Source organism: Schistocerca nitens, chromosome 1 (assembly GCF_023898315.1).
Source record: "Schistocerca nitens isolate TAMUIC-IGC-003100 chromosome 1, iqSchNite1.1, whole genome shotgun sequence".
Lineage (NCBI taxonomy): Eukaryota > Metazoa > Arthropoda > Insecta > Orthoptera > Acrididae > Schistocerca > Schistocerca nitens.
This window is the reverse complement of record NC_064614.1, coordinates 590,084,379-590,112,106: the sequence shown is the minus strand read 5'-3', so window position 1 is coordinate 590,112,106 and position 27,728 is coordinate 590,084,379. Positions and strand designations below refer to the sequence as shown.

General features: G+C 38.0%; 1 protein-coding gene across 12 annotated transcripts in view; it reads right to left on the bottom strand.

Annotated features, from left to right (window-relative positions):
- Positions 1–27,728, bottom strand: part of LOC126255653 (serine/threonine-protein kinase MARK2) — a 301,860-nt gene that overhangs the window by 51,182 nt on the left and 222,950 nt on the right. For 11 of the 12 annotated variants that reach the window (XM_049955420.1, XM_049955424.1, XM_049955426.1 and 8 more), the window contains 2 exons: positions 19,679–19,850; positions 5,712–5,846 (listed from right to left, as the gene is read on the bottom strand). In XM_049955420.1, the coding sequence (XP_049811377.1) occupies positions 5,712–5,846; positions 19,679–19,850 (307 nt within the window). The remainder of the gene's footprint in view (positions 1–5,711; positions 5,847–19,678; positions 19,851–27,728) is intronic. The other variant, XM_049955423.1, reaches the window with a different exon arrangement.

Genomic DNA, 27,728 nt, shown 5'->3' with positions numbered 1-27,728 from the left:
GTTGATCTTCATATCTCTGACGCGACCCCACCTAGCAACAGAAAACCAATTTCATATTATGGCCGCTGTTGTCCCGTGCAACTTTTGTCCCACGAATTTTCATGCTGCTATCATATTTTCGGAGTTATTCTAGGTGGCAATAGTTAGTGACTCAACCTGTATAACACACACATTGCGAGGCTGAACTGAAAGTAGCACACCACACATCTCACATCTCACAGAGTGGTGGAAGTCTGAAACAAACATGACAGTGAAGAAACAATGACAGACAGGAAAAAATTAGTTTCCTCAAGGGAAAACAAAATCTTGGCAAAAAATTGCAATGAGTGATGACAGCAAGTAAATTTGGTTCCACAGCCAATAAAAATACCCCTTCCGCAACATTATTATTCCTTTTTATTTATTTAACATAACTGAAAGACAAACCCTAATATTCTGTTTATCCCATTTCTAGTTCACTAAATACTGACACATAAACACTGTGTATCTGTGAGATTGGTATTATTGTTTGTAGTGTTATAAGCAACTTTTAGGCACGTGACTGTTTTAAGCTGCTGCGTAAAATGGTGTGTGTGTGTGTGTGTGTGGGGGGGGGGGCACTAGTATGGCTGTCAACATTGCATTCTTCTTCAAAGCACCCATCTCCTTTTATGCTGACGGATCCGCCTCTTGTGACAACTACTGGTCAATTCCATGTTACAGAGGACTGTACATACTTTTTATCAGACAGTGTACAAAAAGTAAGATCATTGCTGTTTATCTACATTTTCATCATTTGTTATTAGTGGCCAATCTTCATTAAAATCTGGACTGGTGCTGTCCAGACTTTTTTTCTATTTTGTGATGACGTCATTATTCAGAACAAAGATTTTTCCACGCATTCTGTCAGGACTACAAGATAGATGTGGTTAAAGTAACGTGTATGCTAAGTAAAATGTACACTTCCTTATTTCACATTATTACAATGTGTTGTAACGTTAAGACTCGCAGCACACACAACTGTTTGAAATGAGGTGGTTACAGAGTCTAGCCAAATTTCATGGCAAGCTCAAAGCTCATAAGGCTAGCTTGGACACTTATAGTAATGAAAGCAGGGAACTGTAGTTCAACAGAAATTTCAGTGTTTCATTCAGCATCAGCCTGATACAATCAGTCAATGGTTTATTCAGACTCCCAGCGATCTGCAAGAATTATTTCTGCCTCTTCCAAAACACTGTGCAAATTTTTTTTTTTTTTTAAAAAGTGGGAATGGACATTTTACACACTTAGTAGAGTCAACTTTAAAACTGAATAGTGCATTATGTGCCATACTTAATGAGTGTCACTCAGAAAATTTTCATCTCTTCATCTCGCTTTGGAAGACTACACTTAACTGTGGCTAATTACGTGTCAAAAAACTTCAGGACACCAGTAGAATGATACAACCACAACATGTGTGATATATATGGCTCAGGTATTTATACAACACAAAAAAGGAGGAGCTTCATGAACCTGAATTGTATTAAGTAAATAATCAGCTACTTATTTCAACCGTGATGGAGAATCATCATCTGGGGTAGTCACTAAGCTACAAAATAAATCTCAGTGTTCATAAGTTGATCCCCCCCTCATTATGTTGTTTCTCTAGTGTACTTGAGGAAGATGGCTAGTTGTGGTTCTAAGAGAACTTATAAATAAAAGAAGAAGAATTGAAACTATGAGTCTTTATAAGCTCTTCTTTTAAAATGTATCTGTAAATAATATAAACATGGATAAATATACTTAAATTTCAAAATTTGTAGGTGTTCTTTGTGTTTTAATGTGAAAAATTCTGAAACAATTGTTAAAGCAATACAGTGTGGTAGATTACGATGTGGGTATATCGATATTTTGGCTTCATGTTTCGGAACAATGAAACTAAATTACCTGCAATAAAATAAAACAGATCTGTTGAAAATAGATTTTTCAAAAATTGTTGCACATTTTTTCTGAGATTGTTCTCAAAAGTTACATTATTTTTATGCCTGAGCTTTTTACCTATATCTTGCAATTTATTGTTACAATTAAACTACAGTGATGAGGCATCCATTATTACTGAAATCTACCACAGCAGAAGGATTTAAGAGATTCAGGAGAGTTCATTAACACTTTTTCATTTCAGCATTTTGTACTCAGTACAGCTGAAATAATTTTTAAGAGTTTTTATCTTTCCTCCCTCCACATGAGAGACAGTGCTTAATAATTTGATTTGGAGGTAGTACTGGTTTCCTCCTGATCAAATCTAATTAATTAAAAAACTCAAATTATTCTATTTTCTTAGTTTCTTCAAAAATGTGAGATCAACTGTACCTCTGCAGAAAAGCCATCCCTTGTGTTTCTATTATAGAGCAACAGACATACTTAAAGAGTAACAGTCGACAACTGTCTTGTGATTTTATGATTAAAATCCTGGCTAGTATGACTGTCAACACTGCATTCTTCGCGCGCGTGTGCATGTGCGCGCATGCATGAGTAGGAAACAGTAACAGCAGAAAGGAACTCACTGACTGAGTATTACTGGATGGCATCTGAGTAACTAGTCCATCATGGACATTTCAACCCTGCCGTGGTTGATTGCTGGTGTTGTGATTGCGAAGCGAAAACACGAACAAATAACCATAAGTAAGCAAAGGCCATGCAGACCTCATGTACAGACAAATAGGGACTGGTCAGCATTGCAGCGGATAGCTGTAAAAGACAGCACGAAATCAGTAGAAGGGATCACTCGTGAGCTCCAAAGTTCTTCCAGCGGTCTAGTTAGCACATTTTCCATGTTTAGGTAGTTTAAAAGAACAGAATATAATGGTCAAACAGCTCCTTATATGCCACACATATAAGGTAGCAAATGCTAAAAGAGACTTGAGGTTGTGTAAAAAGCAACACCACTGGACAGTGGACGATTGAAAATTTGGAGCGGTGAATCGTTCTATATCCTGTGGCATCCACTGGAAGGGTTTGGCTTTGGTCATTGCATGGAGAACATTAACTGCTGTTATCAGTAAGGCCATCAGTGAAATGGTTAGGGTATGACGTCCCTATTTTGCTTAAGAAAACACTGCATGCAGAAGGACATGAACAAATTTTACAGCACTGTGTACTGCATACAGCAGAGAAACAGTATGGAGATAACGCTTCATTGTGTCAACATGACAATGCACTTTGTCACAAAGCAGTAGCTGCAAGGCAATAATTGTGGACAATAACATTCCTGCAATGGACTTGCCTGCCTGTGCTCCTGACCCAAATCCAATGGAACACCTCTGGGCTGCCGAACTCATTGCTGATACCAGCATCCAACATTACTACCTTCTGTGGTTTTGACTCCTGTAAAAGAATGGGCTGCCATTCCTCCAGAGATATTCAGACACCTCATTGAATGTGTCCCCAGCAGAGTTCATGGTGAAAGTTACACACACCTTCATTAATAGGTGTCCAGATAATTTTAGTCAGATAGTGCAGCATTTGCTGTTCCCCGCAGACCCCCCCACGAAAATAAGTTGGCTACAATGAATTTCTTATGAAATAAATCTCACTAGAAAAAGTTATTGGACTGCTTCATAAAAACACCGTATTCTTTGATTAATGATCCGCAGTTAGTTGTATAACTAAAAACAACACTTTTGAAGCACACCATACTGTGCAATACACAATCTAACAGACTCAGAAACACTTAATATTGAGTGAGTACGGAGTTTGAGGAAAACATCAAATCTTTCACGTGTAGTGCATATGTTGAATATTTTGACAAAATAAACACACATTTTCATAAATCAATGAACTGTAGTAGCTACAGGGCTTAAGTCTTGACATTTATACATTTGGTAATGAAGAGCCTGCAGTATCAAGTACTGATAAAAAGCATAACTGCATGACAGAATAATGTTGACAAAAAGAGAATAATGACAAGCAACAGAATATTTTTTTCTTAAAAAATCTGGTAATGATGAATTCTAAGTGTCCCACTTAACATTATATAGGACAGCGAGTTTCAGTAGTCAAACAAACACCATTGTGGTCTTATTTCATGCAATAATACAAACAAAAGTAAAATTTAGGGTGCTAAAGCACTCATTATTTAATAAAAAATTAAAATAAAAAACCAGCAACTGTGAGAAAGAATAAACAAAATATCCTACTATAGCACAGCTCCTGACACTTCTGTGACAAATTTGAAGACTAACATTCTTTTGTATCTAGCAATTTAAAAATATTGGGTCTCAATAGTGTTTTCCCTGACCAGTAAGGGGCTAACAATATTTTTACAAACGTTAAAATTACATCTGGAGTGGAATTTAACTCCACAATTAATGGATTGGTGGAAATATTAATTCCATGTCCAATTAATGAGGGGGGAAAAAGAAGACAAAGGCTAACATGCAACACATTTACGAAGAACTGTGCTAATAAATTTATTATTAGAACACAAAAGTATCCATTAGGTATGCCTATTTTACTTGTTTGTATTTTTGAGCGATCAGTTTTGGTCTGGGAGGAATTATGATGTCTAACTGAAGAGTAACAGGTAAGCAAGTTTTCTGTTTATACAATATTACACTTTAAAAAATTGAGTTCTTGGTTTTGTTATGGAAGACACAACTTTCCTTCTGCAGTATGTCAACAACTTGCCTTGTTTAGTAGGAGTCCACTACGGAAGGAATCAAAATATGGAAGGAAAATAACATTAACTTGACTGCAAACTCTGAAATTTGGACATTAATTTTTTACTTAATGAAAGTAAACAGGTCACACAAGATTTTTTATAGTAAACATCACTATTGATTACTATCGCATAACTGGGCAAACCTCTTGAGAAAATTGTGAGCAAAAGAAACAAGCACACTAACTATATGAAACACTGCTATAAGAGAACTACCTACAATTTATATAAAACTCTGAAGTGTTGCATACTTCTCTCTCTACAACATGATAATTTTATATACTACAGTGTTGTACATAAAATTATCTTGAGTTATTACATATTGGTGTTAGAGGGGAGAGAGGGAGGGGGGGGGGGGGGAGGGAGGGAGGGAGAGAGAAACCCTCCAGGCAGCTTGCCAATACAGAATGTATATTTAAAGAGCAATATTAATTAAATATTTGATCAAAATGTGAACTGTGGTTGTCACTCTCATTCTTTAAAGTGGCAAAATGTAAAATTTTTATCATGAGTCTAATCGTCTCTGTGCCTAGCAAAAACATTGTTAAGTACATAGTCGAGTTCTCATGCAATGAAACAACATTTCAGCACATCAGTATCAATAAGTAAGAGAGAGTACCTACAACAAGTTTAATACAAACATGCAATGGTTAGCACATACAAATGTTAAAACTAAACAACACAAAGCAACATGGAAATTTCACAATATATAGCAATAAGACAAGCATTCAGTAACAGGAAAAGCACAGCATGTATGAAAGAAAAGCAAGGGAAAAATTAATGCTAACTTAACAGGAAGTAGGATTGGGATGTATGCAAGCAACATTGTCAATTACTATCACCAGACTATTTTTGAAACACCACAAAAAGTTTTAGGTAAGAAGGAAATAAGCTGCTCATCAACTGAAAGCAGAGATGGCATTAGCTACCTAAGTATCTGTAGGTTGGCTAAGTTTCTGAAACACTTTCTCTTTAAGCTTGCCTGGAAGGATAGTAACTATAGAAAGGAACTGGGACTGAGCAGACAGCATACTACCTTTGCCTGAGAGGATCTATAGGGGTTTCTAAGGTCGCATGTTCGGCCCTGCCAGATGTTGAGATGGACGCAGACTTGATATGGCCCTTAGCCGATCGAACAGCTACCGGCAAGCTGTCTCCTGCCCCCAACGTGCTGTACAACACAAATAACCACTGCACTATTCGCTTTTGTAGCAAATTACTGATTTAGCTGCACACGGCATGTCATGGTGTAGGACAGAAAGATAGGCGTGTGGTGCTTAAAAATGAGAATAAGCTAAAATTGCAAGACTTGCAGCCAAGCAAAGTAACACATTACAAATGCAGAATTAGTAAGAACAGAATGAATCATGTTTATAACATAAAAATTGAGGAAATAAAGAGCTTTCAATAAATTATTGCTTGCATACATGTCCATGTTTCTGTCCTTCATGGAAAATGAATTTATCTTTATGTGCTGTTTAGTAATTATTTAAATGAAATTTATTAGTAGAACATATGAGCAATCATTAGCTGTTAGATAAAAACAACAAGAATGAACTTAATTTTTAAAAAGCAAATTAGAAGTGAGTAAATAATTATATCAACAATGAAACATAGTTAGCAAAAGAAGAGTTGTGTGCTTCTGACAATGCTGTCATGAAGCAACAGGCCAACTTCAAATGAACTGCCACATTCAAACATAATGTGAAATAAACAAACAGTATAATCCTCATTTTCCACAAAATGTCTCTTCATAATTGTTCCACACCATGTTATACTTTAGTAGAACTGTAGTTCATTTACAACTCTAATAATCTCTCTCTCTCTCTCTCTCTCTCTCTCTCTCTCTCTCTCTCTCTCTCACACACACACACACACGCACACGCACACGCACTTGCTAGTACTTATTTGTCCAGTTCTAAACTTATTTTACTTGTGCATTTGAACTCCCAAATTTTGATGCAACTTCTTAAATACTGTGAGCTGCAAGCTTTCTGTAATTTGCACTAGCACAAGTCAGTATTTCTTCGACTTTCTGAGAACAGTATCAAAAAGTTCTTATACTGCCTAACTTAAGTGCTCCATATGAACTTTAGCATCATGGCCAATATAAAATGTTAACTATGATTATAATTAAACTTTCAAATGGAACAGTGGTCTCTAACCACATGATACACCAACCAGCTTGCTAATTGTTACACCAAAATATATTTTTGTTTCCATGGCACTAAGGCAGTTTGCAGTTAAATGCAATTTTACCCAATCAACTGATACAATGGAGGAATTATTGTGATTATACATGAAACACATTTAATTACGATATGATGGTTATAATGTGTAAATGATGTTATGGAAGAAGGACAAACACAGTAGGAAAGCCACGGCAAATAAGACTTCACAAATGTGAAGTGCATCAAAAACAGTAGGAAAGCCACGGCAAATAAGACTTCACAAATGTGAAGTGCATCAAACACAGTATCTAAATGTCAATTATTTTACTCTTTAAAAGATATGACTATTGTCACTGAATGAAATATACTAAACGCAGAGAATAATTTTTTACAATACAAATTTGTGTGAAGGCCGCAGAAAAAGAATTTCAAATACTTTAGGAGTAAAGGAGACCACTCCCCAAAAAGCAGAAGTGTTGAATCATTGACAGGTAAACACAAAAAATAAAGCTTTTGGAGTAATCCTTCGAGCCAGATCTCACGCACACGCACAAACCGACCTATGCCCATGCGTGGCACTGGCAGAACTAACGATGCAGGTGGGCAGGTTGGAATGGGGTTTGTGTCAGTTGGGGTGGGGTTTGTGCTGGTTGGGGTGGGTAAAGGGGGACAGAGTCAGAAGGGTTGGCAGTGGATGACTAGTAGCCTGGAGGAAGGCAGAGGATTTGCCAGTTAGGAGTGAAGGCAGGAAGAGGTAGCAGATGCACAATGCAAAGCTGTTGGAGCCAGTGAAGAGCAGTGCATGCTGAAGGTGACATTGGGAGACAAATTGGAGGGGGTGACAAGACAGAGGAAGGGGAAACTCAGCCTGGGTTACCGGCGATTGAGACCAGGATGATTATCGGAGTGAAGGAGGCTTTGCAAGGGTAACTCCCATCTGCATAGTTCAGAGAAGCTGGAAGTGGAGGGCAGGACACAGACAACTCGAGTTGTGAAACAGCCACTGAAACTGAGCATGTTATGCTTAGCTGCATGTTGTGGCACCAGGTGGCTAACTCAGTTCTAAGCAACAGTTTGGCAGCAGCCATTCGCTGTGGTGGACAGCTGGTTGGTACACACACTGACAGAACTTTGGTTATCTATCACCACACAGTGAAATGAGGGGCAGCCTATCCGCGACGCTTCCCACCCTTCTAAAGTGGTGTGCCATCACCCACCCAACCTTCAAAACATTCTAGTCGACCCCTATGACACTCTCACTTCTAACCCTTTGCCACAGGGATCATACCTCTGTGGAAACCACAGGTGCAACACCTAACCATCCACTGACCAAGCACTTCCTACTCCAGTCCTGTCACAGACTTATCCTACCCCATCAGTGGCAGGGCCACCTGTGAAAGCAGCCATGTAATATATCAACTCTCCAGCAAACACTGCAGAGCTTTTTGTCAGTATGGCTATCAACCAGCTGTCTACGAGACAAACTATTGCCATGAACAGTGTTGACCACCTGGTGGTACATCATGTAGCCAAGTGTAACATGCCCAATTTAAGTGGCTGATCCACAACCTGGGCATCTGGATCCTTCCCTTGACCACCAACTTCTCAAAACAGATGGTAGTCATCCTTGCAATAAATCCATAGCTATCATAACCAACCTGGCCTTAATTTCCTGTAGCCCACTATCTCCATGCCTTCCACCCAACAGTTTCCCCTTCCTCCGTTCTTTCACTCTCTCCCAATTCACATCCCCATGTCAACACCAGTGTGCTCCACACTGGCTCTGACAACCTTGCGTCAGATGCCTAGCCTGTGCACCTGCCACCCCTCCCTCCCACATCCCAACAACCCCCCCCTCTCAAACCTGTCCACCTGCCGAAATGGAGCAGTAGCACCGTTTGCCCTGCTGGCAGCATGTAGGGGCAGCGCGCACGTGTGTGCACGGTTGTGAGATCTAGCTCAAAAAAGTATTACTCTTAAAGTCAACAAGTTTTCTTTCTTTTTTGTGTGCGCCTGATGATGTTTCTGCTTTTTGATGAGTGATCTCCTTTACTCCTATAGTATTTACACTCTGCCACAACAAAAGTAAACTGACTGGTAATGACGGTTTCCTGCCAGAATGTACTTCAGCACAAATTACAAAAAGAAAAACAAATTATTTCAATAAATGGTGGGAAGAGTAGGTTCAACACTTAATGCAACACTTAATCCTTCTTGAAAGGGAATAATTTCATCCTTTAACGTTACTAGTCATTTTAAATAGAAGTTGAATGCTAAGGCTGCCTCTGCAAAATAGTTTTATTTGTTCCCCCATAAACAAAGCAATCCATATCTTGCAATAGTGAACATTAACATTTGATATATTGCTACATTGCAAATACATAGATAACTTGTAAGGAGTTTTTCTATCTCTGATGGTTTGATGTATCAATAGTGTACTCCTTACTTATAGTGGGCTTGTGGTACTCTCTAAGCTGAGCACGCCTTTTTTTGTGGAGGGAATGCAGCCTTGCTGTACAATGGTAACAATGCCCCAAAATGGCAGTGGTCACATACCATCCCTGTGTGGGCTCAGAGTTGTTGGGCTTCAGCATGGAGCAGTCACATTATGGACAAATAGTATGAAGAATTTGCTAGACAGTGTAATTAAGAGTTAAAAGTGTTAATCAGTTATTTCTTGGAAGGGCGTGTGGAATTAGTTATGAGATTTATGGCTGAATCTGCATTGTGTGTGTGTGTGTGTGTGTGTGTGTCTTTGAATCAGCAATTTTCATGGAGGAACATACTGAAAACAGAACATAAAATGAAAAGGCTTCTGTGATCAGCTAATGTTAACTGATGTGGAAGTGCGACGTAACTATGGTTACTTCAGTAAGGAAGTGAAGAGACCTAACAGCTGACACAAGACTTTATGAGTAAGGCATTGTTAGATTAGTGTTTTACATGCTGAAGGGACAATAAAATAAATTAATTTGTCTTGTACTGTAATTATTTCAAAGTGACTTTTCCATTTTTCAATTCACAACTTTAAAATTTGGAAAATATGAGAATTGTGTGTTTTAAATAGGCACGCAGTCAGGTTTAATTTGTGACTAAGCATGTTCTCTAAGTAAAGCTCCCATACTCGAGGCAGGTAGTCCCACAGCCACAATAATTAATCTAAAAAGTAAACTGAGAAGAGAAGACATTCAGAATTTAAAAAAAAAAATGAGTATGATACAGACGTCAAGCTGATGAGATTGATGCTACATAATTTCTGAAGGAGCATGAAATGCCACAGTCAGAAAGATCAACAAGGAAATACTGATTGTTTCTAAAGTCCTATCACACACCCAAAGGTCCAAAGTGCCATGTTGAACTGTAGCTCCTAGTTTTATTGTTATGACTCACCATAACCGCAAATTCCACTGAAATGTGTATCTGCTGCATCAGAGCAGTGAGTACGGGTAAGTGTATTGTCACTGAATCCCTTCAACATGCACATTGTACTCAAGAGTTTTTGTACACACACAGGTATCTCTTGTGTAAACATTGCATTTCATATGACTCCAGAGGAAGTAAGTAGGTTCAGCCAAATCAGATAAACGTGCAGATCACACAATTGAATCCTTGTCAGAAATCAACCTTAGGCTGAACCATTCAGATCACAGAAAAAAATTAGCAAAATGAGATGGTTGCTATCACAGCAGAACCATAGGTTTGCTGAATGTTCAATGGCATATTCCTTAAGAACTCCACAGTAATACAAATAGTGTTTTTTCCTAAAAGTCGACAAATGTTCAGTTGTTCAAAATTTGGATTTTTGTAGTTACAAATCAAACTTGTTGCCATGCATATCCTGTTGAAATGTTTTTGTAAAAATTTGATATTTGCTTTTACAGAATGTTGAAAACTATGAGGTTTTGCAAAGCTCTATATTTACTCTAAGCAAATTAAAGCAATGTCAGTAAACGCAAACCGTGCTTTGCTTTTGAGAGACCTGATGAGAGAACAACAATGTAGGATGTCACTGTCAATTGTATAGCAAGAGAGGTTTCTGGAGGGAGTGGGTGGGGGATTTTTGGCAAGCACTTGCCATCAGAACCAACAACAGAAATAAATGAGTGGTTTACACAACAACACGATTGCTCAGTTTGAGCCAGCTTTTTTGTCAGGGAGAAGGGCCACTGCATGGATGGATGGATGGAGGGAGAGAGGGAGGGAGAGAGAGAGGGAGGGAGAGAGGGAGGGAGAGAGGGAGGGGGGGGGGACAGAAAGGAAGAATACTGTTTTGATGAGGTACAGCATAAGGAAAACAACTGGTCAGACAGGGATGTCCACAGACAGACTCTCAAAGGGAACACGGTCTAGAGAAAAAGGATCACCGTATTTACTCGAATCTAAGCCGCACTTTTTTTTCGGTTTTTGTAATCCAAAAAACCGCCTGCGGCTTAGAATCGAGTGCAAAGCAAGCGGAAGTTCTGAAAAATGTTGGTAGGTGCCGCAACAACTAACTTCTGCCGTCGAATATATGTAGCGCTACACAAGCATGCTTTGTGGGCACAAAGATAAATATTGGCGCCAAATCTCTGCATCAGTAAAAAAAAAAAAAAAAAAAAAAAAAAAAAAAAAAAAAAAAAAAAAAAAAAAAAAAAAAAGGGGAGAGAGAGAGAGAGAGAGAGAGAGAGAGAGAGAGAGAGGGGGTAGAAGACGAGCTTTTTTTTTCTCCGCCCCGAGTTTCGACCACTGCATTTTCATACATTATCCAACGAAGTAAATACAAATTCCGTATTGTTCATCTTCGAATATAGCAGAATTTCAATGTACTACGAAAATCCGACTGGCAAGACTGTTAGGGATGTTTGTCAATATGGCCAACTCTACGTTCAGAGTTTTTTCCTACCTGTGAGAAGAGATGGTTGCTAATAGGAATCTGATGAAATGTGAATCACATGCACTATTCTCTTCACCATAAGAATAATACGAATATAAACATTTTTCCATGTATTCTTTCGTGTTTGCTGCTATCTCATTTAAATCCTGTCTGCCTAATAAACTACGAAACTAGAGTGAGACAACAGCAAACGCGGAAGAATATACGTATCGTGTCATGTTTATATTCGTATTATTCTTATGCCTAATAGTGATACAGTCAGAAATGAAGCACGGCAACTGACTAGATTTTAAATGTAAGATGACTAATTTCTGTGCAGAATTTGATGTACTAAAGAAGCGGCCGCAAAGATTTTCAAACGGAGAAAAATTTTCGCTAAACTCTCGTTCAGAACATGTTCTATCATACGCAGTCTATTATTTGGTTCTTGTTGATCATTATCAAAGAAAGCAGCAGTGTAAGTAACAACAAATAGCAGTCTCTTGCCATTGTTTCGCTAATGAGACGATTCCTCTTTTTTTTTAAGCGGCGGTAGCGCGCACAAAAGCAAGTCATGCCGCGAGCGGCGACAGGCCGTAAACACGCACTATCAAAATGTGACAAACAATGCATGACACAGTACAGTAATGCATTTTCAGCTTAGAGTGAGAAACACCTTTAACAAAGAAAACGGCACTTATCAGATCAAAGCAAAATAAGCAATCGATTCAAACCAGACGAAGCACTTGAAAAAGGAAGGGGACCTGTATAAATACGGACGGAGCGCCTGACGCATAGCAATGGCTACCTGGTAAAGCTTAACTGCTAAGCTTACGACTCGAACCAAACTACTGTAGCTGTATCGTCTTTCATTCGACCTAAATTGTGTCTCATATTACAATGGACCAACTTTGTTTCGATTTGGAGGCGCGGCCTAAAACTTTTCTCTACCCTTGAATTTCGAGTCTCAAATTTCAGGTGCGGCTTAGATTCGGGAAATTTTTTTTTCCTTTATTTCGAGTCTCATTTTTCAGGTGCGGCTTAGATTCGAGTGCGGCTTAGATTCGAGTAAATACAACTATGAGGTTTTGCAAAGCTCTATATTTACTCTAAGCAAATTAAAGCAATGTCAGTAAACGCAAACCGTGCTTTGCTTTTGAGAGACCTGATGGGAGAACAACAATGTAGGATGTCACTGTCAATTGTATAGCAAGAGAGGTTTCTGGAGGGAGTGGGTGGGGGATTTTTGGCAAGCACTTGCCATCAGAACCAACAACAGAAATAAATGAGTGGTTTACACAACAACATGATTGCTCAGTTTGAGCCAGCTTTGTTGTCAGGGAGAAGGGCCACTGCATGGATGGATGGAGGGAGAGAGGGAGGGAGGGAGAGAGAGAGGGAGGGAGAGAGGGAGGGGGGGGACAGAAAGGAAGAATACTGTTTTGATGAGGTACAGCATAAGGAAAACAACTGGTCAGACAGGGATGTCCACAGACAGACTCTCAAAGGGAACACGGTCTAGAGAAAATGGATCAATTAATAACAAACTACATGTTGCACAACTTAGTTCAAAAAGATCTTTGCAATAATGAGGAGGAAAGCCCAAATGTGGTTTATGACTGTTTTGATAAACAACAGAATCAGCCAATAACCAAAGCTTTTCATAGATGAAGTATTCTATTCAAGACAGGTTTGGCTATACAATTTGTGCATTATGATTCATTCTTGAGCACAGAGAAAAGGATTGCTTTCTATATTTAGCTTGAAACAGAAGGTCCTAAAGGATGCTACCAAGAACCTCTATTGGATTTTCTCACAGATATTGAGGTTTCCCAGTCAGAAAATTGTAGAAATAAAACTCATTTATTTTTGGGCTCCTGTACAAAGTCAAAATAATACTGTAATGAAGAGCATACTAGTAGCCTTCATGGAATAAAGCATAAAACTGACTGACTGGTGAAAGGAAGATGTTCTTTAAATGACTGAATACTATATAGTGCTGGAACAATGTGGCATGGTTGAGATACTAAATAAAGATTATGAAGTCAAGTCCACTGCACTAGAACCCTATGATCTAAGATTCTTTCAAAATAACTGCTCACCAAGCAGAAGGTATTGTTCTCATAACAGACACTTATAATGTATGGAAAATGTGCAGAAGTATGGAAATCCAGGAAGTGAGTAAAGCAACCACCTTGGAAAAGAATGTGGTCTACAAGGAAAAGAAAAAGTATGTCTTAAATCTTATGAGGCATTTTACATACCTGAAGGAGCAGAAATGTTTTATAATGAAACTGTTGAAAATGATCAAAAGATTTCCACTTTAGTATTGCTGTAGGCAGTATTTTGTGTTGTATTTCAACAGCATTTGTAGCTATTCTGTAGTTCTGCTTATCAAACTTTTATGGAAAATATGATACTAAAGTGTTGTTATAGAACATTATTATATTTCTATATTTTGTAGAACATAACTGGGTTTTAACTTTTCCTTGGGATCATGATAACGTACACACAAAATCCACTTCCTAGTATTTGTGACCAATAATACAGTTTCATTTACAGTATACAAACCCACTGAACAGTGTTGTGTTCTATCTAAGATTAACTTGGTAGCTGTGCTGAGAAAGCTTTTGATATCGATTAAGGCCATCTGATTTTAATTGAAGTAGCTACTCCCATCAATCACTGCTCATAGCTATTCCATTTCTGTTGTTAGCTGTTTGTGTTAAGTAAAAGCATACTGTTTTTCTGTCACAGTTTTACGATGGAGAGTAGTATGAGCAGCAACAACAAAGCTCCTTCAAAGACAGAGAAGTAAAAAATCTCAAGAAAATTGAGACTTGTCAAAGAACACACATTGCACTTGCACAGAACACAACACTTAATTTTGAAAAATGCAGATATTGGCAAAAAAAAGGCCAGTTGCTCAAAACGTGCGGAGCTGGAAGAAATTATGAAGAACTGGTTTCCAGCAGCATATGCATCCAATATCCCGGTGGGAAAAAAAAGTGCTGAAGGTGGCTAACATACTCTGAATTGAGGATTTCTCTGCAATTAACATGTAGATCGGCAGCTTTAAGAAGCACTAGAAATTGGTCTACAAAGCTATATATGGAGAAGAAAATAAAGTGAATATAAAAACTGTCAGTGACACTGATACGTTAACAGAGCTTACACAACACTATGAACCAAAGGACAACTTCAAACATCAATGAAAGATCTCTCTTCTTCCCTAATCTTTCAAGTAAAACAGTTGCCTTCAAAGGTGAAATTGCTGTGGAGGGAAATATCGTTAAGTTTGCCTTACAGTAATTTTAGGCATCAGCGCTGATGGTTTTGAAAAGTTGAAACACTTTGTGACCGGCACAGTTGTAGCCCTCTGATTTGGCCATTATCCTTGCTTTTAAAATACACAGTAGAAAATCTGTTGTGCAGAAGATGTTAACTCTGTATTCATGAAATTGGAAACCATCCAGAAAAAGTTCACCATCAGAAGTTAAAACAGATTAGGATTCTGGTTTTTATGGTGAAAAGTAGGTTTTTCAGTAAATAAAAAAATGCTACAAAAGTGCCCTTATGCCAAATCTACATAAGATTGATGGTTTCCGACTAAACGACACAACAATTAATAAGCAGCTCACAGATGTCTTATGAACTATGAGCTTAAAAGGTTATTTCCCACCATTTTCATTTTCAGAAGTACTTTGAAAAGTATGGAAGAAGAGTTTCACTGTAGCTTACTATGTACATTTATAATCAACTTTTCAATGTGAATGTACAGTAAAAGCCTACTGAAGGGCATTATTTCTTTATTATTGTTGTATATGCAAGCAATGACCTGCGGTAACAGACTATGCAGCATAGCCCTGCATTCACAGGCAGACACCAGTCCCAGACAAACTATAAACTCCTTTTCAGCTGAGTACAAATCAACTTAGGAAGAGTATGTGTGTGTGTGTGTGTGTGTGTGTGTGTGTGTGTGTTTTTGTTTGCTAGGTAATGATTACGCAATTGTTCAGATATGTCTGATTTCACTCAGAGTTACATATTTGATAGTATAAAAATTTTTATATACATTTCTTAATATGCACCTGAAAAACCAACACAAAATATCTTCAGATGTATTACTTTCTGCTTCACTTCCCTGTGTCACAGTTAAAAGTGCATATGACATCTGAAAGTAGCAGACTATCTGAGAAGGTTATTAATGGATCTGCATGCAGTAACTATGGAAGAAATGTTTTTCCAACATCTTTACATGTATTCTGAACATTCTTGTTATTTTCTCCCACACACTGCTACAGCTCATAAGTCAAGTCATTCATCATACAAAAATTTTGTTCTCCAACTCATGAATTGAGCGAGAATTTATTTCAAATGGAGAGTGAAAACTTAACATGCCATTACCAAAACCACTGACATCTTCACAAAATGAAGAGATATCTAAACAGAATCTATGAACCATTGCATGCAACGAGACATTCCAAAAAATTCCTGTTGTAGCAGATGCCAAAAGAATGCACAACACATGAGTATGCTGTTATAATGCAAAATGTTAGTAAATAATAAGGGTACAAGAAAAAACTTGTCTTAAGCAGCTACACACACACACACACACACATACACACACACAAAGAGAGAAAAAAAGAAATGACCTATATACAAGTAGCTAAATATTTCTCCATGCTACCTTTACAATAGATTTTTCTTTTCTTTTTTTTAAAAAAAAAAAAAAATCGTCTCATTCAGCTACTGAGTGACAACCACTTAATATTCACCATAAATGACTCTGAAAATAGGTCTACTACCATAACACGAAAAAACAAGATTACTTGTATTACTACATTACTATTTGTCTCGGCATTTAGTGTGAACCCTTTTTCGACCTCGAACTCGGTCCTTATGCTATGAAATTTTTTTCAAAATCAACCAATTCAGTGGCTTCTAATCCATCAAAAAAAGGACTGTGTACAAGGCTTGTCAAGAAAGAAACAAGACTTAATGGTGCAAATTTGTGTATCTAGTAAATATGTTCTATGAATGGCAGTTACCTTCAAAATAAGAGCCCTTTGAGTCTACACACATCTGTATTTTACGCTGCAGAAAATACTGCAACCAGCCAAGTTTTTTAGAAATGATTTTATTGTACTGTTACTAGTTTTGGGCCTGAGCCCATTGTGAGACAGTAGCATTGACTTATTGTCAAGTTTTACGTTAGTGTGCTACAATATAAAAAAGTTTTAGTGATTACACACTCTACAAATGGTTTTTTTTTTATATTTGTGTCCTAAAGCATTTTGTAAACTATATAATTACAAAAACTTTGTTATATTTTAGGACACAAATGTAAAACTTGTCAAGAAATCAATAAAATCATCTGCCAATGGGCTCAATCCCAAAACCAGAAACTTGTGGCTAGTTGGAGTATTTCCTACAGTCTAATTTTGCTGCTACAGACCTGCTCTTTGAATTTCATGTTGAGGTGGCTTTTGTTATGATGGTACTGCTCGTCAAATGCTGGTGCCTGTGCTGAGAGATGGCGTTCCAGCTGATACGAAATACTTATCATCTGATTTTTCAAAAACTATTAGCACATCTTACAGTATTTGCTTCAGAGAAAGACTGAATTTCTTTTCATTATATGCCACAGATCCTGCCCTGCACTCAAATTAAGTAAAACATTCCACAAAATTTTAAAGATTTTGTACAGATAAAAACGCCTTGCGTAACCTTAGTGTATTACTGATTTTAGCTTCTTTACAATGAATGAAATGTAGATAAGATATCTAAACTTCATTTAAAAGTGAGTAAGGAAGATTACATTTCATTATTGAGTTATTGGGTTTTATATCAGAAGGACAGTTGCACACGATGAGCCCATTAACGTCGTCCCTGTGCATAGTGAATCACGTGGTCATAAAAGCCGTCAAATGATTCAAGATATCGAAATGTGTTTTTTTTTTTTTTTGCAAACGATGGCACATAGTGAGGCACATATGTTGTACGATAAGTACTCCAAACTTTTTTATTCACTGTGATACGGAAGTAATTCATCCGCGGTAGTGACAGGTTGGCGGCTCAGGATGCATTCTTATGTCCACAGCACTGTAGGAAAATCCAAGCAGCGTGTGTACACACGTCCACAACACCTGAGAAACAGCGTAGGGAAACGTGTAATACATGCCCACAACAGCAAAAAGGTTAACCATTATGGATAAAATATCATCTGTATCTGTTCCTTCCACAACTGAAAATATTTCTGTCTGTTTTTTTCATAAAACTAAGCAGGAATTCTGCTATTCTGCCTTCTGGGAAAAGTGCAAGAACACATATGCAGCCAACTCACTCTCATGCACTGTTTACAGTCTACCAGTTTTGATGAGACCAGTCTCAGTATAAGGACATAGTTCATGATTGGGAAAAAAGTCCCAGTATAACCCCACTTTTACCTTCCCGGAATTAACGTTTTCCTGCCATTTACAACATTTTTTATTGGTCCCGTCAAATTTCCTATGCCCACAACATTAATCTGCACCTGATTTTGCATCAACATATTTATAATTTTCTTGCAATTTACGCATTACGAAAAAATGCATGTGGAGAAAATATGATGCTGGCATGATGTTGGCCGTCCAGTAGTGTTTACAAATATTAAATGGTTAAGTTTCTTGACACCAGGGCTCTCAACTCAGTGGATTTGAACTGGTAAACGAGAAAGTTTTAACAATTCATGCCATATCTCCTGCCGCTGCCAAGCTCTAATCGCGTGGTGGCTGATGGGAGTAGCTAGGTTCGTTCAAATGAAAATATTGTGACCAATCAGAACCATTTCCAAACCGTCTCTACTGTGCAAATGCAGTTTCGTGGTGGTTGTTATCATTGTGACACCTCTGTTGAGCCATATTTAGCGCGTTTCGGCGTATGGCCACGTGGAGCACTAGATGACACAGTCACTCACTTTGCATTGCTCAAATGTTTTTAGTGTAAACACAGTGCCGGTTACGAATTTTATTCATGCTGAGCAAAACATGTTTCGAGAATTTATTCTTGTTGTCGAGTTCAGTATTTATGTATGTATTTTTTGTGATGTTACACAAACAAACAATGTGAGTGATAGTTTGCTGTGTGTCTGGCTTTATACATAACTGATGAGGCACAGCACACGATAGCCTCAAAAAGATGACTACAGTGCAAGAAACGCAGAACAACACATATTCAAACACCACACAAAATACATATTTGCACTTGACAATGAGAAAAAATCCTCGAAACGCATCGTGCTAAGCATGAAAAAATACGTAACTAGCGCAGTATTTCATTATTTAAATGATGAATGACAGCTGCAGGCTTTTAAAAACATCAATTTTAACATGAAATTGTGTCTAACGTTTGTACTTCCCAGACATTTACCCATTCCAGTTACATCAGCGATTTTTATTAGATAATAAATCTTCACCAGATAGTAAAAAAGTCCCTGACAAGTCTTTTGGTGCCTGTTATGTACATATATCATACATAAAGTGCAAAGGGGTATCCTATACGTAACTTTTACAGCTTAAAATGTTATTTCCCACATTTTACATTTTCCCGTGGTTTACACCATTTTTTTGAAGTCCCTTGAAAAGTGTAAAAGTGGGGTTTCGCTGTATGTAGTACACCAAGACAAACAGTTTCTTAGTAATGTGAGCAGTCTCATTCTCTTGTGTCAAGGTAGTATGGTTAACTGATGTTGCTTTATGGAGAATACCTTCAAACGGTTATCAGAACTTGTCAAAGGGGTGAGAAATAAAAACTAAAAAGACAATGATAAAAAGTAATTTTCAATTTAAGAAATTATTTAAGGCAGCCATTTGGAAGCTAACTGCACAATATTTATGAAAACAACAAAATTTATGCTAAGAGAACATTTAACACATGAAAATTAAAACTTATTACATGTTTGAACACTGTGTTGTCAGCATCAATCAATGGTAGTCATACCTGGGACTCTCAATGGTAGCATTTGTCTTTTCATTGGAAGCAGCCTTTGCTTCATAACTTAAGGTTGTTCTCCGGCCCACAGAACCACCAGGAGTAAGCGCACGATTACCAGACATAGTATTAGATTTTGTGACACTTCGAGGTTTCCCTGGGCTTGCTCCACTTGTTGCACCTAGAACACAAATTCAGGTTGTTACACAAAAGCATATTGTCAACTGTTTACTAATTTCAGAAATAAATAATTGAAATAAAGTATTTGACATGGAGTTGAGACAATTCTCCACCAACTTCATTACTAGTCATCAGAAAATGAGAATCTTTTGACCGTTTAACCATGTTCAGTTATGATCGTATAGGTGAAAGGAAATGAGACGTTTTATACAGACAGAAGGAATAAGTATTACCAATGTGTAAGCACTCAGTCAGTAATAGTGGTGCACTATTATCAATCTGAAAATGTTGATTGTTGAATTAATTTAGTCATCTCAACATTTAAAAATTGTGGTCAAATGCTACGTATAAAATAACTTGAATATTCTCAAGATCATTGTTGGCAATGATGTTGGTCAGTAATCCTTTAATAGTTCGGTGTGGGAATTTGTGCCATTCTGAATCACTGTAGATTTTCAGAAACAATAAGGGAAGAAATACAAGGTGTGTTCCCAAAGTGACTAATCTTTTGAAAGAATTCACCAATCACTACAGTCAGCATCCTGTTTGCCCTGGGAGCTTCTAGTGGAATGTTTGAAAGGCAGTTACTGTTTACTTCTTTCCAATATAATCATCTGTTGTCAAGCTATGGCCACTGAAGACAGCACATACACTGTGTTTGTCACGTTAAAGACAAATTGTAGGGAAAAAAATCTGTGTGGATATATGCACACATGTAAGGTTCCTGCAAACAAGGAAATAAGCGTACAATAGTGTTAAATTGGTTAAACAGCTACACAATGAGCACTGCACAAGGTATTTGTTGGGCTTATGTGGGACTGTGAATGATGCAAGTGTTTTAAAGAAACCAGAACTTTGAATCAAGAAGACACACAGTCTGGAAGAAACTGTCTCCGTCAACTAAATGATCACATAGTTGCAGTCTTTCCTCCATCCCACTCTCCTAACTTGGCCCTGGTATACTACTTTTTGTTTCCCAAACCAAGAACTACTTTTACCAAAGCACATATCAAATATAGAAATTATGAGAGAACTTTGCTCCATTCCAATAGTACCTTATAAAGAGGAGTACAGGTCCAACATATCAGCACAATACGTGGTAGGATAGGGGTGGCAACTTAAAGTGAGAAACAAAGAAACAAGAAGGGAATAATCTTATTTCATGAGGGCTCCATGTAATCAAAGATAAATTTCTCATACAGCAAAAACCTGATACAGTGCGGCCTGAAAATCTTACTACAGTCTGCACGTAGCCATGATGAAAATACAACAGATGAAGAATGTAGCGACAAGTTTTGACAGCAGATATGTTAAGTCGCAATGTGATGTTCTGTACTGAGCACTTGAACCAAACCTGGTACCTTTACCATTCACAGTAACTGCTTTATCCATTGAGCAATATGCCTTTAAGTTTCAAATCAGTGCACCCTACACTGTAGAGTGAAAATTCACTCTGGCAACAATCCCCAAGGCTGTGACTAGGACATGTCCCCAAAGCAACCTTTCTTCCAGGTGTGCTAGCCTCGCAAGGTATGGTGGAGCACTTTTGTAAAGTTTGGAAGGTAGGAGAAGAGGTACTGGTAGAAGTAGAGTTGTGAGGCATGTTCGTGAGTCGTGTTTGGACGGCTCAGTTGATAGTGCGCTTGCCCACGAAATGGTAAAGGTTCCAGGTTCACAATTTTAATCTGGCTGGAAGGTTCAGCACAGATGACAATGGCATTATGAATGCTGAATGAAAAGAACTGCAGAATGCTCGGAGCTGTATGACAAAGAGGAAGGAGAAGAATATGTGGATGGAACAACAAAATGGAACAAACCATATTCAGCTGTCACACCTGATGAATATGAAACAAAAAGCACAAAAGAGAATGTGTGGAATGATCCAATTAAGAATGCTGACAAAAAATGAATCCACAGTAGCTTGCAGCAAATGCTGTAAATAACTGCCTATTTTGTAGTGTGTGTTATACACTGTAGTACAGTACAGTGTTTTATATGGAACTACTATTGTGATATTGTTTGGTCACTGTTTGAGTGAAGTTTATTCAAAAGCTGTTTGTGGTACAGTTCACATAGTAGCTGTACTTGGGAATTTTTTTAACACTGGGGACCAAGTCCAAGCACAACTCGTACCAAAACAATGTTTTAAGTGGACGGGAACCGAGTATATTTCAAGCTGCAATGTTTTATGACTTGCACCTCCTACCATTCGAAAAGTGGACTGGTTTCATATGAGAATGATATATGAATGTCCAGGTATATGTCCCTTGAAAGGGACTGCCCTTAGTTGTTCGATTACAGAATTACTTTGAAGGAACAGCAGCAAACGTAAGTGCTGCTGTCGTGACTGACTCAGTCTCTGTGGGCTCACATTGAGAGATTCATGTCTATTCTTGTTAGATTTTGCTGTTGATTATAATTCTGCTACAAGTATGTCACCCATTATGAGTGAGCAAGACATTTTGGAAGAACTGATTGATTCTGGATCGGAAGGAGAAATATCAGAGTGGGAAAAGTCTGAAGAGGACTCATATTCTGGTGAGCTGCTGTCTGCTATCATTTTTCATCTATAATGCTGCTGCTTCAGATACTGCTGCTACAATTACAATTTAGTTAAGCTGGAAATTTGAGTATATACAGCCAGCTATGTCATAGTTCTCAAAAATACTGGAGTAGAACAGCAGTTGAGGAAAGATTCACTCTGCTAGACCTTGTTTTCAATTTTCTTTCCCCATTCTATTGTGTAACACATTAAATCAGGAACCTGCAGGTACACGAAGACAGTTTATGACAAACTGAAGACAGGATCCAAATTAAAGGACACAGTGTTTGGCATTCATCGTTAGGTGTGAAGCTTCATTATTATTATTATTATTTTTGCCGGAATTCTTCTTTTGTAGGGACCTGAAAAATTTGCATTTTGCAGTAAATGTGAATACAGACGCCAAATCTGTGTCAAAATGCAAAAACATGAAGTTACCTAATTGATGTTATTTCATAGTAAATTGCACCCAGATGAACTATTTTATCAGATAGTTTGGGACAGCTTTACTTTCTGCGTATAAATATAAAAAATTTAACCAATTTTCTTTACTGGTATTGCACATCAGCTGCTGAAGTCTAGTTTGGGAAGATAATGTGTGTAAGAAAGCTGGTGTAAAAAAGTGCACAAACACAATGTCCTATCAATACACCCAATTCTCTGGTGCCACACAAACTGTGCGCATCAGAATGGTCTGTATTAGATACACTCTGCATAACGCGTCATATGGGGGCCATCCAGAAAATAAAATTGTTTGCACATTCAGTCCATGCACCTCTCTTGTTGCAACCATTTATCAGTTTCTGGTGTCCAGTGTGATGTGTGACAGTTGGTGCATGTGACTGAAGTCAGCCTGATATGTGCAGAGAAAGCTGTGACTACGGCAGTGCTGATTGTGAATCCCACCGACTGTGAGGTGTTATTTGATTTCTGCACGCAGAAAATGTCTGACCCTATGACATTCACAGCAATCTTGTTACCATTTATGGTGAAGGTGTAATGAATGCAGCCGGTGTCTGAAAGTGGCACAAAATTTATAAGAATGAGAGGAAAGATGTTCGTGATGAAGAGAGATCAGTGGGATCCTCCATCATCACAGATATGCTGAAACAAAAGGCGGATCGCACCTTTCGAGAGAACAGTCGATTCACGATTACAGATATGCATAAACAATGTCACGAACTGCCTCATTCAATTGTGCATGAAATTGTCACTCAGCACTTCAGGGTACATTCTTGGAGTGTTACAAAAGGGATGGCAACACATTCACTGATCAGATAGTTACATGAGATGAAAGGTGGGTTTTTCATAAACACCCACATGAAGAAACAGTCCCTGGAGTGGTATCATTCTCAGCAGCTACATAAGTTCAAACAAACTGCATCAACTAAAAAACTGGTGGCTTCTGCCTTCTGGGACAATGATTTCATGCCCACAACACACTAATCTATAGTGACACATTCTGCGTTACTCTTTAATGTCTTCATCAGGCTATCCACAACCACTGAAGAAGCGAGTTCTTGCATGGAATTGTCGTGTCACATGGAAATGCACATTCACATACTGCCTGGCAGAGACAGGCCTTGTTGTGAAGGAAATTCTGGTGGGACACCTTCGAGCATCCTCCCTGTAGTCCAGACACGGCATCATCAGATCATTTTCCTGCTTCCACAACTGGAAGAGCACCTTGCTGGTAAATGTTTTGCAAATGAAGACTTGAAGGATACTGTTGTGACGATTGAATAACCACGAAGCCACAAGTAATGATGACAGTATACAAAAACTGGTGCCAATGTACGACCACCATTTCTGAATGCTAGTTTAAGTTCAATAGTTGATTTAATGCAGAAACCTTTAACATGGTCGTCTTATGTGGTTGGAGTTTTGAACTGTGGATGCATCTAATACTGCTAGAGATCAAGCCTAAACTACCTTGTTTACAACACACTACCAATCTCAGCAAGATATTGCACAGGAGCTATTCCCCTACTTATTTATTTATTTATTTTGAAATGAGCAGAAAGACTAATCATGGTCCATCACAAATTGTGATTATGACCCTCACAGCACAACAAGCCATCTGTGAATCCTATGACCATGTGTCAGTTCTGTTTTCGCAGAAACACAGAACACGGGTGCAGGTTGCTGCCCTGCCATAGGGAGGCAGGGCTTGTTCCCTTGCAGCACTCCTCACCTCTCTGGCAGTAAAAATTCTAGTTCATTTATGCTTGCAGACATCTGCCAATGTATAGTATCTGCACTCTTCACTATAGTGACTGGAAAACAAAAACTATCGCCATATTTTGACCACACCAGAATTCTTCCCCTAACATGCAAATCGAGTGGGGTTCTACTTCTACATCAAGTGCCTTACTGATTGTATACCTAGTTTTGTCCAGTATTGGTAGCAGAGCCACGAATGCCCATGAAAGGTTGAAACTAATACTCTGTAGATTCTGTAATTATCAAATTGGGTGGGAACATAAAAATAATGTTGAGAAACACTTTAAATCAGATAAGTATTCAGTTCAATGGTAGGAAAAATAATGCTGCTGCTTCTCAACAGAACAATCGTATGTTGAAAACTTACACACAGTTCAAAGAAGGAAACAAAGGCTTTTAAAAAAAACCACTGTCTAAGTTTTTGCAAAGGGAAATGTCTCAGTTAAAAGTTCCCCAATCACCACTTCTTTAAGGGTCAATTCTGAAACGTTAAGGCTCTGTCCTCACATAAATACTGTGACAGTCTTTTAAATTTGTGAGTCTCACGATTTACAAATGAACAAAAAAATTAGATGGGAATTTTGCCAAAATTAGATGCAGGTTTTTTGGGTTCCTAATCATGTATGGCTCATTACGAAATCAAAATTGACAGATTACTGGTATGTCAATAGGTTTTATTCCAATTGTTTTCCCACGGACTATAATGATCAGAAATAGATTCAAGGCCACACTTTCAAATTTACACTTGAACTGCAATTCTGCCCACATTCTCACAAATCATCCTCCGCATGATGCCATGTCAAAAATCAGACATTTTTTGATCAATTATTAGAAGAATTTAAAAAGTCATTTTACCCATGTGAAACATCCTAAGGCATAAGTCTGTGTCAATGAGGAAAAATCACACCCATTCACAAAATGACAGCCTCGGACATTTCTACTCGTACAAAGGATGGTACCAAGACAAAGTCAAAGCCAGATTCTAGTCTCTACTGTAGTAACTAAAAACAGGGATTGATAGACGTGATAAGATGATTTTTATCATCCTTTCAAGAAGTAGTAAATGAAGTGATGGAAAAAAAAAACTATTTTGTCACAAATTCATAGAGGCTGCAACAAATGCTTTTGTTCTGTATCTGAGATTAGAAATCCTAATGAGAAGTCATCATCTTTGCATACCCCAGAATGCTTCAACATTATGATACAAAATCTATGTATGTGTGGAAGTGCTTAAAAAAATCACGTCACACATTTTTTAAGAAAATTATGTTTTCTGTAATCTTTATTGTAAACTTCATAATGGATCAGAGAACTAAAAGATTGAAAACAGGGCTTGAAGTTGTTTTTTTTTTTTTTTTTTTTTTTTTAATACTTCTTCCCAAAGATATGTCAAATGCAGATGAGCCAGCAACATTTTTAATAATGGCATAAATGGCCGTTTACTGGTCTCAATGTGTTAAATTGTTTATTCCTTGCCTTATTTAAATTTAAATAATGTACAATATTATCATTTCATACTTGTATTCAAGTTTTTATTTTTCTTCTGTAGGTGCAGAGATGCTCAGCAGACTAATCCTGGCATGAAACAGGTGGCCACATAGACTACACATAATACAGGGTGGAGGACATGGCTGGTCCTGGCGACATTTTGATCTCCAATGTTTCTTATTTTCCGGTTTTCGATGCTCCTTCTCAATATGTACAACAGAAGATTACATAGTGTCAGTACAGCATAACATTGCTTCAGGGTGCTTTGCCAGACTTTCCATACTTAGCCTCACAAACCACAGTTCACTATCAATATAACACGCAAGTACAGCTTCCTAAGTAACAATGGACGAATGGAGAAGGAATGAGGTTATAGGTAGATACAATTTGGTCTAGGTGACCTGGAGACCAACTGAAGAAGCCTGCCCTGTTAGTATGCGATCGGTTTCACTCTCACAGAGCAGAAGACATTAAAAATAGACTGAATGAACTGAAGTCTCAAGTTAGCTTTAATGCTAGGAGGGGTAACTAGTTCACTTTAATCATTAGATGAATGTACCAACAGACCCTTTAAGGGACTTATGGAGGAGGAGTGGGACAGATGAACGCAATCTACAGATTTTGAAACTACATCATCAGGGAGGAGGGAGGGACCTAGCATTTCTCAAGTTTGTGTGTGGGTCAAAGCTCCATGGGACTCTACAAAAATGATTCAATTGTTTGAGAAGTGTATGATCAGTAAGGCACTAGATGGCACAGATGATAATTTACTGTATGAAGATTCCAGTTCTGACATAACAGCTTCAAGTATTTCTTCTTTCAGCTCTGACGACCAATTTTGTATATTCGAGGATGCAAATTAAATGGTGAGCACTTTTTCCTATTTACATTGCCTATAAATTGATGTAAGTGCACATATGTGTTATACAGCGAAGTCCCGGTAATCCGAACCCCGGTAATCCGAACGTTCGCTTAATCCAAACATGAAAAATGTTAGTCTAAGTGTGTATATACAGCATTTTACCACACAGTTTTCCATACTATTTTAATTAACACAGTACAGTAAACATGTATTACAAAAACTGGCAAGAAAACATTAGGTTTAAACAATGCATAACAATGGAAGAAAAGCTGTCAAACTTACTAAAATACAGCAGACATTTTATCTCCACTTTTTAGATGACGAAAACTCAGTCATTGTTTTATGGCGTAATGAATGTAGTCTTTTATGTGATGCATAGTTGCGCCATCGTCTCATAAACATTACATCAGGAGGTGTAGCAGTGGGATGTTGCTCCAAATAACATAGTATGAGGTCAAGGGCTTCTGCTGCATCACACTGTTGCACCAGCTCTCCTGTGTCATTCTCAGGCTGATTGTCACTTCTGTCAAACCGGTCCCCTTCTTCCTGGTCTTGAGTCACAGCAGTGTCAGTAAGGTTCTCCACACATGCCCCATCCACTCATCTACATCTTCTTCACTAGCTTCTTCACATCCAGGGATTGTCTGTATCATTTGTAGTAGCTTCACTGGGTTCTTCTTCCAATTACCAATGGTTGCTTTACCAACACCCAGTTCCGTTGCCATTCCCACCATTGTCTATCCACTTCAAAACGTTTAGTTTTC